General features: G+C 49.8%; 1 protein-coding gene across 2 annotated transcripts; it reads left to right on the forward strand.

Annotated features, from left to right (window-relative positions):
* The first annotated feature begins 58 nt into the window (after positions 1-58).
* Positions 59-12109, forward strand: il17rd (interleukin 17 receptor D). 2 transcript variants are annotated; one of them, XM_085924576.1, is made up of 17 exons: positions 59-250; positions 4703-4778; positions 4875-4935; positions 6142-6264; positions 7705-7823; positions 7993-8113; positions 8185-8229; positions 8323-8477; positions 8548-8616; positions 8683-8737; positions 8980-9090; positions 9153-9337; positions 9419-9534; positions 9640-9921; positions 10427-10939; positions 11002-11252; positions 11325-12109. In XM_085924576.1, the coding sequence occupies exons 3-17, from the start codon at positions 4875-4877 to the stop codon at positions 11438-11440; spliced, it is 2322 nt and encodes a 773-aa protein (XP_085780702.1). In that variant the 5' UTR covers positions 59-250; positions 4703-4778; the 3' UTR covers positions 11441-12109. The 2 variants fall into 2 exon arrangements, with proteins under 2 accessions (XP_085780702.1, XP_085780701.1); XM_085924575.1 differs by lacking the exon at positions 4703-4778 and having other exon boundaries at positions 60-250; positions 11325-12107.
* Positions 12110-12199: the final 90 nt, after the last annotated feature.

The raw sequence follows: 12199 nt of genomic DNA on the forward strand, positions 1-12199 counted from the left end.
GAACCGTGAGTACATCGAGTTCCACTGTACTTCAGTCAGTTTGACGCGCATGCGCATGGATACCTGCACGCGTATGGGTTTTGTGAGTGCGCCGCTGGGACTGCAGAAGTTGTTCAGACTTCGGAGAGGAATGGCGGCTCCTCGCGCCCTCTTCGTCTGTCTCCCTGCTTTTCTCCTCATGTGGAATGTTTTATGTGAGGCTACGCTTTCGGGCAGCAGGAGGAACAACCAGGAACGATGCGGCTTCAAGGTAATCCTGATAGAAATCCACATTTGGGAATTGTGTTATTGTTGATGGTTTAATTTGTCACCCAGCGAGACGTGCACACGTTCAGGTGTCACCGCATTTAAAAAAAAAAAACTCTGTCACACACTTGTTTCACTTCGTGCGTAATACTCGTTAAATTGAATGTGCAAAGTTTAATTACATTTAACTTGGCTTTTTATTTTTTTCAGCATTCTTCTGCCGTAGCGCGTGTCAATTTACCTGTCGGAGACTGTTGCTCATGCCGAAGTGAGCTCGAAAACGTGGCGTTTTAAAGACTAGTTCAAACGATTGTAATTTCTTAAACGGTCAGTTCGCATCGTTTCTGGCCCCTTAATTCGGCTGAAGTGTAGTTTGGACACGGTTGTTGTAAATCTGTCAAATTGATTGAAAAGTTGAAGAATGACAATTGCGTCACTTCCAAACCTAACTGGATGCGTCGTCGTCGCCGCCGTGTGAACATGTCAACATTTGTATTGTTTTAACATTTGCGTTTTATTCCTGTGGGTGTAACGTGGAAACTTTGATTTCTGGAGATTGTGAATGTTGCAGAATGTGACGGACGGTATGTTGTGTCTCATCATGTCCATGTTGTAAATTTGGGGTGGGCAACATGAAAAGGTTGAGCCCACCGATGCTTTTGTGGCTTTGCTTGATTGCAGGTAGTAAAAAAAAAAAAAAAAAGAGTTGACTTCCTGCAATTTGATTGCTTTCACCGGCTCTCACAGGAATCACTGTGGACCGTTTGGCAAGCACACGCTTCCAAAACTTAACAAATCTTTTTGTTGTTGTTTTTTTATAAGGAAAAAAAAATCCACATCTGATCAGACTTTTGTTATTTTGTCGCCCCTCCAAGTTTTCATGACTCCGTGTGTGTGTGTTTTCTTTCTTTCATATATGTGCGTGCACATACGTGAGGTCATCATCCATTGGTGTGTTCGCTATTGTTTGCTTGAGAGTGCACTTTTTTTGCTGATTTGGCTTTACTCGAGCTATTAAGGATGTTGACATCTTTGATACCCCAACCCACATTTGCAGCACTTCCGATATCGTTCCACCCTTGGATGATATTTCGCCATATTGCATGTTAACGCTCAATAACTACAATAACAAAACGACATATTGTGTCCACCATCTTGTGTGTGTGTGTGTGTGTTTGGGCTTGTTATCTGTATTTCCCCTTTTACCCTTTGAAGTGTTGTCTACAGGAAGCCTCACACTGTTTACCCTCGGAAACATTCCTTCCTGCAACAACCCCCTTTGCACCAGCCGACACACACACACACACACACACACACACACACACACACACACACACACACACACACACACACACACACACGAACGACTGCTCATTGTGGGGGTTTGAAGCTTTGCTATTTAACAGGTGTGAAGTCGTCTTGAGGTGTGTGTGTGTGTGTGTGGGGGGGGGGAGTAAGAGTGTGAGGTTTGGGATAACGACCTACTAAAAACATGAATGTTATTTGCATGCCAGGCCTGTAGGTGGCTGTGTGGGCCGAGCTGTCTTTCGGAAGACAAATGAACAACATGGATGCTTTTTTTTCTTGTTTTCCAACAAGCTTCAATTGGAAATGTAAAAAAAAAAAAAAAAATAGCAAGCGCTTGTCCTGGTTTTTGAAGAATTGACCATTCTCCATCATTTCCTCATGTTTTGCGCCCGGTCTCTGCTGATCCGAGCTGCCCCACCCTCGCTTAGATCTCGGCTTAGATATCCCGCCTCCCGGATCGGATTGCCTGCCTTCACCTGTGTCCTTGCAAAAACATCCCTTTGTGTTCGGCAAAGGCGGATGATCTTCGCCTTCTCTTTTTCATCCCTCGTCTGCGCGTGTGTGTGTGTGTGTGTGTGCGTGCGTGTGTGTGTGTGTGTGTGTGTGTGTGTGTGTGTGTGTGTGTGTGTGGTGCGTGTGTGTGCATGTATGTGTGTGTGTGTGTGCGTGTGCGTGTGCGCGCGGATCTGCAGGAGGACGCACAGGGAAAATCAGTCCACTTCCTACTGGCCCAAATCACAAGTTTCCAGGCAGGTTCCTCGTCATCCAGGCTCTCAGCACCGCGGGGGCTTGTATGTTTTTGGTATCAGAGAACGTTGACGTCTTTCCCGTGTGAAATTTGCCTACAAATATCTCTTTGGACTCTGCCGTCCAGATGTTGGCAGAAGATAATGAGGAAAAAAAAAACTCTGATCAGTTTGTGAATTTCTTGATGCCACCGCAAGAGACAGTTTGGCTTATTGGCTGACTGGTTCCCGTTTGTCGCAACAACAAAAGAACCCAAAGAAAAAACGATAGCGCTTTATTTGTTGCAACTAATTTTGTGCACCCTCAAGCTGCGGTTGGTGAGCTCCAGTTAGTTTGAAAGGAACGACGCATTGGTGCCTGTTTGTTTTCATTTGTTACTTAATGGATGATTTGGTTCGACGCCGTTTCCTCTTTGCACGGGAGGTCTGGAATGGATTTGTTCTCCGTTCGGGGGGGGAGAAAGCGGGCCCCGGCTCGGCAGGGGTCGGCTGCTGGGGGGTTATTGAGGAGCACTCATGCAGGAGGTGCGAGCTGCAGGTTTTGTTCCTGTTGCTGGGAAAGCTCTGCTTGGCTGAACACACACACACACACACATCTTCAGGTTGCATTATTGTACTACGCTTTTGTGTCGACTAATTCCTCCTGCACAGCTGCTGATCATAGATTTACGATGAGATTTTTTTCTTTCTATTTTTTTAACACACGCACAAACACACACGCAGACACACACACACACAAGGACACGAGGGGGAAAAGACTTCCCGACCTCATGACAACTCCAGATGTGTCTCGAAAATAAATGGAGGAAGAACGAAGGTCTTGCATTCCAGGGCAGATTTCAAGTTTTTTTCTTTCCCAGAATGCAAAGTGCACCTGGACGACCTTCATTGTCCTCCAGCAGCAACACCAAGCCAGCCGCTTTGGTTTGGTTTGAGAAATCCAAGAAAAAGAGCAAATCAGACAGTGGTAATGCAAAACAAATCTTTTAGGACCAAGTATTGAAAGCGCACATCTGGAAGCAAGTCCAACGGCAAAACAGACCCGGACGGACGTAATTCTCTCGAACCCGATTCCTTCGTCTCCTCTTTCCTTCCCAGCAAGGCCCACTGATTATTGGCCATCTTTCTCCCATGGCCCTCCAGTCTCAGCCTTCTGCCCTCGTGGCTTTGCTGTGATTGATCGCCGCGTCTTCCACAAGCTCAGGCTGCAATTAGTTGGGTGATTAGCTCAGGAAGTCATTTTTGGGGTGGGGTGGGGCGGGGCGGTTCCGCTTAGCTTTAGTCTCTTTTTGCCTCGGGCATCACCTCTCATCAAAATGTTTAGTTCCCAGATGTGAGGGGTCAGCAATTTTGGTTTGAAGCAACCATTTTGGCCTCATTCCTGGCAGTACGCGTACGATGACAAACATTTTGGAAATTGGCGCAAATGACGAGACACCAAAGAAGTTACTCAGTTGTATCATTTGAAAGTTACCCCTGAACACGAGGGACATGAAATTGGGTTTATCGTACGAGGATGCAAGAAAAAGTGTCGAGGCCCAAACCGAACGAGAAGTCGGCCGTTTTGGCGGACGCCGTTTTGCAAAATAGGCCTGTTTTATTTTCACTTGCTAGTTTGATCGTTGGTGGGGCTGTGAGCGCCTGTTGATAAATCCTGGTGGCGAGTTTTTGGGGTTTTTTTTTTGCTCCTTGATTACAATTTGGAAAAAAAGCAATACCACCGGTCTATCTGAAAAAGGCGCAGGCCGTTCTCGGGTGTCAAGGTGAAAGCGGTGCTTACAAAACACTCGGGCCACGTTTTCAAAAAGCCCCTCCGGTCATTTCCACTTCCTGCCTTTTTACTACTTAACTTTTCTTCTGCTACATGAGCGAAAAAACAATTGTGTCCCGTAAATCACAAGATAGACAAGTACTACTTTTGGGTGCGTGCGTGCGTGCGTGCGTGCGTGTGGTGATGCCTTGTGTGTGTGCATGTGCGTGCGTGTGTGCACATGTGTGTGGTTTGTGTTTGTGTGTCACGTCCTTGTCCGCCAGTCTTTGTGTGGACGTTTGATTTTGTGCGCGCGTGCGTTCTTGTGTCACAACCCTCATCATGCTGCCTTTTTAATTGCGAGAAGGTTTTATCGCGTGTGCATCAAAGTCTCGTTTGATGGTTCATATCTGCCGTGTGTGTTTGGTTTGAGGGCAATGAGGGTGTGCACAAGTTCATAACCACCAACACGTGTACGCGCACGCCAACTCTTGAGTTACGCCGGCTGGTAATAGGCATTACAACTCACACACATATACACACGTGCACAGCGGGAGATCCATCTAAGTGCTTTCAGGTGTTAACGTGTGCTTGTTGTGTACGTGTTAGTGTGGTCTGACACCTCTAACAAGCCGGCTGGCGTCTGACGCAGGTCAAAGTTGTAAAAGCGCTTTGAAGGTGGCACGGCACGGCGGCGAGTGGCTCCCGAGGAGCCGCCTCTGATTCACGCAAGTGTAGCTACACCAGATTGCACGCTGCCTCAAATAGAATTAGAATCGGATTTTGTTTGCGAGGACTAATCATTGTTATTTTCTCTCGCGCAGATGCCGATGCAGTCCGGGTCCGACGGGGGTCGTAGGCCGGCGGTCACGCTCCGAAGCGACAGTGAGTTTCACTTTTCCGTTATGTTTTGCCCGCTCAGATGTTTGCGGGCAAACCACAGACGTTTTGCAAAGAAGTTCAACTTCCAGCGTCATCAGAGCTCAGCATCAGCGTTTTCTCTTCACGATGCTTCACACATGAGCGCACTTCCTCCTCTTTTGTCCTTGGGAGGGTACAAGTCAAGTTCCTAAGCCGTGTCCGATTCCCGGCCAGCCACCCTTTTGTCCGTGAGCGTGAGCGAGACGCACACCCTTTTGTGTGTGTTCCACTTTCACGTTGCCTTTTTCGTCCACGTTGCTTTAAATTTGCTTCCAGTTTGCCTTGGGAGAGGTCACGCTTGTATGATGTCGGGCAGGTCAGGGTTCAGAGGTCAGCTTGCTATGAACTAAAGAATCCAACATAAAAGGGAAAAGGTTTGAGGAGACCTTTAATCGGCCGGCAGCGTGCAGCTCAGGGCTGATTTACATGACAATAAGGTTTTGTGGCAGGCAGCCCAGTGGCGTGTGTGCGCCCGCGTAGAGATACTTGACTGCCTCTTCTTCCCCTTGGATGAAGAATGTGTCGGCGGTGATGTCATGGAAGGAGATAAAATGCACTTGGACCCCCCCCCCCCCCCCTCAGACGGTTCCAGATGAGCGGCTTTGATGACATCATGGAAAAAAGCAACCTTCTACCAAGGACCAGAACTGTGCCACTTGAGTGCAAGGCGAACCTCTCCGGTCATTTTCTTGCTATTCATTCTGCTAAATAGTTTAGCATCTGTTTGACCTCCTTCAACCCTGAACGTGACCCCCCCCCACCTCCTCCTCCATCGTCTTCTTCCAAGCGGATCAGTGACTCATGTCACATCCGCTGAGCTGAAAGAGTTCCTCCATCGTTCCCCCGACCCCACCCCACCACCACCTCAGTCAAAGAGGAGCAGTGAATTGTGTCTGAGCTCCCGTCCGCCTTCCTCTCCTCCTTTCTTGAACCGGACAAAGACTCAGTTTGTCACGATGAGGTTTTCAATCCTGGGGTAGGGTTTCAAGCAAACGTTTGGGTTTCAAGCTAGGATCGGGCCTTTCCACGAGCTTGTGAAATGACCGCGCTGGTGCTCCAGCAGTCTTTGGAATGGCTCGTCGTCAAGCGAACAATGGACACAAAGGTGTCAAATGCTGCTGTTTGTTAGCTTGCGGTACTAACGCTTGTGTTTGCTCGTGTCTTTTCCAGACTGCTCGTCCAACTACCCGCTGGGCAAACACGTCATTCACGAGGTGGCCAACGTCTCCTTCACGCATCTGGCCTGCGACCACCAAGCTGGAGTCGTGGTCCACTGGTCCGCCAGTCCGCTAGGTGTGCTAGCTACCTCTCGCTCAAAATAACCCAAGTTGACGAAACCAATTTGAAGGGAAAAAATCAAATGAAAACTTTGGAATAAAGCGAAACAAACTGAGCTCCATTTTCCCGTTTCAACTTAACAAAACAAATGAAAACGAATAATAATCCAACCCATCAACCTGAAGGAGGACAGATGGGGTGTTCATGTACATGGCTTTGATGGTAACTGGCTACCTGCGTGCGAGTGCCAAGGAATGTGTGTGCACACCGCACGCGTGGGTCGGTGTGTGTGTGTAACTGGAAACTGGTGGCTGTGACAATGCAGCCAGTTGTTTTCCCCACAAAGAGACCCAAAGATCCCACAGAGGAATTCGGCGGCCCAGCCGGCCGGCGGTGGCTGAACAACGGGACGACTCTCTGTCCTCCCGCAGTCTTCCTGCTCACTCAGCGTCCAACCTTTACAGGTAGTTCCAAAGAGATTGTGATCTTTGCCCAAGGGCTGAGTGGGACTGTGCCCCAACAAGTCGAATCTTTTCTATATTACACATTTGAGCTTCATTTGATCGTTGAACTCACAAATTAACAAAATGACAAAAGTAGAACTAAATATATTAAGTAAATTAAATAGGATTTAAAAAATCTGAAATTTGTTTCAGTTCTGCTCAGCAACAAAAAAGAATCAACATGCAATTCTAAGTCTAATCCAAGTAGCAAGGAACCTACTGCCATTTGTTGGAATCCGTCCAGGCTGCAAGAAGTCGAGCGAGATTTTTAGAATTTGGAATTCTGCCTGCAAGAAGCGACTCGCATCATCTGTCTGCATTCTGACAAGCAGCACTAGTCTCTGACAAATGTGCTCTACCTTACAAAAGGAACTCAATTCCGCTGATTTATTGCTGTAATTCGTGAATGTAAGGCATTATTCAGAAGAAGCTAACCAAGTAAGTAAGGAAAGGAAAGGAAAGGAAGCAAGAAGGTTGAAAAGATGCCCAGGAATCTGTCTGGAGATTGAAAACCCTGTTCTGCTGTCTGGCTAATGAGAACAACATGTCCCGTGCATGGAAAACTCTCATTACAAGAGTCAAAGCAGCTTTGAGGGGGATGAAAGAGAGTGGGGGCGCAGGTGGAGGAGGCGGGGGGCAAGCTGGGCGTGGATGACAACAAAGAGCTGGGGGGGAGCAATTTGATGGGAAGGGAAGGAGCTACGTATGCCAAAGAAGCCAGGACTCCTTTGACACGGTGATCCGGCAAAGAAAGCGATGGCACCACGCTCGTTCTTTGGCACGGGGCGCCTCCAAAACCTCCCCCAATTCTGCCAAGTTGCCATTTAGAAGTAACAGCTGCCCTAAAATCAAAAGTGACAAAACAATTATGCATGTGGGAAAGCTGTCTCTCAAAATGACACAGCAACGTGAAAGCACAATGTCCACTGGAATATCTGACTTGTTCTTGCAGGAATCGAACACATCAAAGGCTTCCGGGTGTATCTGGAGGACAAGAACCCAGACGGAAAACGATGCCAACATCTCCTCCTCAAAGACCCACGGCAGCTCAACTTCTCCTACAAGAACACGGTGAGACCAATACGGGCTTCTTCTTTTTTTTGGTAGCTTCTTCAAATGTGGACGCCCCTTGGGCGCTTTCAGATCTGGTTGAGTCTCAATTTTTGCGAAGGCTTAAAGGTCGGCAGTGGCTCGACGCAAATATTGGTCAATTCTTTCTTTGTCCACCTCGTCGGCGCAGAAGTTGAGCAGTCAGCCGTTTAGTGGCTTGAGCTTCGATACGGACTACTTGGTGCGCGTGGTGCCGTTTCCCACGCTGATGAACGACACCTTCTTCCCGCCGTCGTTCCTCAGGACAAACTGTAAGTGCGCTCGCTTTGGTTTTGAACGCATTCAGCCCGCCCCACTTTTTTCCTCCTCTGTCGCCTCGTAGCCTGTGAAGTCCTGCTGGGCTCGGAAAACCCCGTCTGCAAGCCATGTGAGTTTCTCGCCGTCGTCTTGACGAGACGTGAGGCTCGCTCCCGCAAAATTCCTCCACGCGAGTGGGACGACGGTGCTTCCTCTGTCGCAGTCTGGAAGCCCAAGACCCTGAGCGTGTCCCAGCTGGGCTCCGAGTTGCACGTCAGCTTCGAGCAGGCGCCGCCCTCCTTCGCCTTCCACCTCTACTACGTCTACTACAAACTGCGGCAGGACGACGGAGCCTTCCGACTGCGCCGCTGCCAGCCCGTACGACAGGCAGCGTCCGGAGCGGACCCGCCCTCTCTCTTCCGTCACGCTAAGTCAATGTGTTGAACAGGACGCCGGGCGGCCGCAGAGCACGTGCATCCTGAGGGACGTCGTCACTCCGGGGACCTACACCATCGAGGTAGTCAAACGCCGCAACCGCCACGCTCCTTAACACTTCCGTAACGACAATTTTCTTGCGCGTCAGCTCCGGGACGAAAGCAACACCACCAGGCGCCAGACGCAGTTTTACGTCAGCCAAGGTAAGGCAGACGCCAACCCCGAGTAGACATTGGATGACTTTTGGATGGAGCGAAACATGACATTTTGATTTTCAACATCCCGTTCAGGTCGCTCAGCATAATATTTGCAATTATTTTGTAAAACGTGTATATATATATCTTTCCATGTTTTGTAGATTGAATGTAAATATAATGATACTGTGTCGTATCAAAGTGTCAATTTTGCTATTGTGGGTATGTGGTGCGCTTTTGTCCCGCTGCAGTGCACTGGCCATGGGCGGGACCTATCCGTGCCATGGCCATCACCGTGCCGCTGGTCATCATGTCGGCCTTCGCTACACTCTTCACCGTCATGTGCCGCAAGAAGCAGCAAGGTGAGAGGAAAAAAATGTTTGCAAGAAAAACCATGACGGCCGGACACGCCACTCCTCCTCAGAAAATATCTATAGCCAGCTGGACGAGGAGAGCAGCGAGTCATCCAATCAGAGCGCGGCATCCAGCGCCGACAGGCCACGCCCCCGCCCCAAAGTCTTCATCTGCTACTCGGACCGCGACGGAGCCAAGCACGCCGCGGTGGTACAGAGCTTTGCCTACTTCCTGCAGGATTTCTGCGGCTGCGAGGTGAGCAAACCAGGCCCGCCCGCCCGCCCGCCGGGTTGGCGCCATTAGTCTCACTTTTCCATCGTGTGGGCGGCCGCTCAGGTGGTGCTGGACCTGTGGGAACATCTGGAGATGTGCAGGGAAGGTCGGATGTCGTGGCTCAGTCGGCAGCTGGACGAAGCAAACTTCATCATCACCGTCTGCTCCGTAGGCCTGCGGTGGGTTGAGGCACAATGTGGAATGATAGGAGAAATCGACACGCTACTTCCGTTAGCATATGCCGTCCTCGTCTGGAATAATTCGCTCGGCCTTGGTCCCCACAGCTACTTCATGGAGCGGAAGAGCCGCCGAGGAAAGACGCCGGTGGGTCGCCGCGGCAACAGCGGCGTCTGCGATATGGATTGTCCGGCGGGGAGATCCAGCAGCGGCGCCGGTGGCGACCTGTTTGTGGCGGGCGTGGCCATGATTGGTGAGAAGTTGCGGCAGGCCAAGCAGCAGGAAAGCGAGGAGCCCGCCCACGCCGGCGAGCTCCACCGCTACATGGCCGTCTACTTTGACTATTCCACCGAGAACGACGTTCCCACCGTCCTCGCTCTGGCTCCCAGGTAGGCAAAAAGAGGACAAAGTGGGGGAACGTGCTCCTTCATTAGTGTTGCCAAACAATGTTCGCTCAACAGTCAATGCTGGCAATCGGTTCAGGGTGTCCCCCGCCTACTGCCCGATGACGGCTGGGATAGGCTCCAGCACGCCCGCGACCCCCGTGGGGACTAAGCGCTTCAGAAGATGGATGGATGGATGGATGGATGGATGGATGGATGGATGGATGGATGGATGGATGGATGAAGGGATGGAAAATAGTGTTATTTTTTTTGTTTGATTGAAAACACAGGATATAATTGATTTCAATTTAAATGTACTTTTCTCATTGGTAGGTATTGTTTGTCCAATGTTTGGATAAATGTTGGAAAAGTATCCATTTATAAAATGCTAGCTGATTTCATTATCGCCATGAAATTGAATGAACTCCATTTCGCTTTCTTTAACGGACTCTGCTCTAACCTCCTAACGGTGGAATGACTCGGTCTTGTTCCGTTGTGTGTGTGTGTTGAGGTTCAAGCTGATGGATCAGCTGCCTCAGCTGTTTGCCCGCCTGCACTCGGGCCACTCGGGCCTGGCCGAGCGCGACTCGCAGCCGCTCAACATCTCGCGCAGGAACTACTTCCGCAGCAAGTCGGGCCGCTCGCTCTATGTGGCCATCTGCAACATGCACCAGCACATCAGCCAAAACCCGGACTGGTTCCACAACCTTCACGCTTCCTGCTCGCCACCGCTTCCCAGCACACCCGCCGCGTCTGTCCGGGACGACGAGGCGCCCTCTTCGTTCTCCCGCCCGGACGGCAGCCTGCTGGTTCTCAACCAGGTGCTGGCGAAGACGCCTGAGGGCAGCCAGGAAAGGTCCAGGAAGAATGCGCTCTTGCTCGCCCCTGCCTCACCCTCGGACGCCGTCAGCTTCAACCTCAGTCTGGGCCCCGGCCTGAGTGCCGTTCCCGTTCCTGCTTCCTTTCCCGGTCCTGCTCCAGCCCTCTCGCCGGGATCGCCTTCCAGGCTGGAACACGCTTCCAGGTAAATGCATGCACAGGCAAGATTTTGGTTTCAGAAGTCACCTGTCTGCGTCTTTCATTTAGAACGTCCTCCGTAATCTTCCCGGAGGAAGCGTCGCCTCTGCCGCGCGTCCCGGAGGACGAGGCTCCTCCCGCAGAAGCGTCGAGTGAGCCCGCCCCCTCTGAGCCGCCGCCGCCGCCACCTCGCGACTCTGGCATCTACGAGTCGTCTGTGCCTTCCTCGGAACTGTCCATCCCCATGATGGACGGCCTGTCTCACGAGCAGGCCGACTCGTCGTCCCTGGCGGAGAGCGAGTCGTCCTCATCCGGCCTGGGTAAGCTGGCCGATTAGCCGCCGCCGATGCTTAAGTCGTCACACCCTCCCGACTTTTGGTTTGATGCCGTAGGAGACGAGGAGCCGCCGGCAGTCACGTCTCTGGGCTGCGGCACCCCCACCGTTTGTAAAGTGGAACTGCACCACTTGGAGAGAAGCGCATTACAGGAACCTGTGGCCTCACTGTAACATGAAACAAATTCTCCATTGGACGTTCTGGGATGCCAGTAACCATGGTGATCAGGTGTGAAGGACAATGCCTAAGGAACTTTTGCTAACCACAGCATTTTTTTTCCCCACTTTTGAAGTTTTGTAGTGCCTGCGGACTGGTGGGAATTTTCTTTCTTCCTGAAAATGTTCCTTTCCAGGAGAAACATCCAGAGTGGATATTTGGCACACAGGCACTTTTTCTGCCCCCGAAAAGTTGTTTTTTTTAGGAATATTGACTCGACGGTAGTTCCCAATGTTGATGGAAAAAAAAATTTCATTCACATTTGAAGACGCCTTGTGCTATTGCTAACACTTGGAACGTAATTGGACATAAAAGTGAAAAAGGGAACACGGCAATTCCCACTTGTACATAGATTTTGTATTTTCATTTTGCCAGAGGTATGTTCAAATTTTTTTTTTTTCTAGATTTATTTCCATGCATTATATGGCCAAGTACTGTTTTATAGTACGTGCCTTAAATGTAGAAAATAAAAAAAGGCATCTTGTAACACTTACCAGAGCTTTTTGGTTGAATTCTTCAACAGTAATTAACTGGAAATTGCGGGGGGGGGGTTCAGCTAATTTCATTTTGAGAAAATTAAGTCGAAATAGGGGTAGTTTTAATTTAAAATTTAGAAAGAATGAATTCTTTTTATTCCAATAAAGCATTTCTTACTGAAATTTAAAACTGCCTATTTCCTTCTTTTTGTACAGTATTTATTTGTAAAGAAAGGTATT

The sequence above is a fragment of the Syngnathus leptorhynchus genome, chromosome 11, assembly GCF_054491065.1.
Source record: "Syngnathus leptorhynchus isolate UIUO chromosome 11, UIUO_Slep, whole genome shotgun sequence".
Lineage (NCBI taxonomy): Eukaryota > Metazoa > Chordata > Actinopteri > Syngnathiformes > Syngnathidae > Syngnathus > Syngnathus leptorhynchus.

Bases quoted from the DNA above. Each gene is read 5' to 3' on its own strand.
- il17rd (XM_085924575.1), top strand. From the start codon at position 74: ATGGGTTTTGTGAGTGCGCCGCTGGGACTGCAGAAGTTGTTCAGACTT. The intron at 6,265-7,704 runs GTGTGCTAGCTA...TTGTTCTTGCAG, and splicing joins CTGGTCCGCCAGTCCGCTAG to GAATCGAACACATCAAAGGC. The intron at 8,114-8,184 runs GTAAGTGCGCTC...GTCGCCTCGTAG, and splicing joins GTCGTTCCTCAGGACAAACT to CCTGTGAAGTCCTGCTGGGC.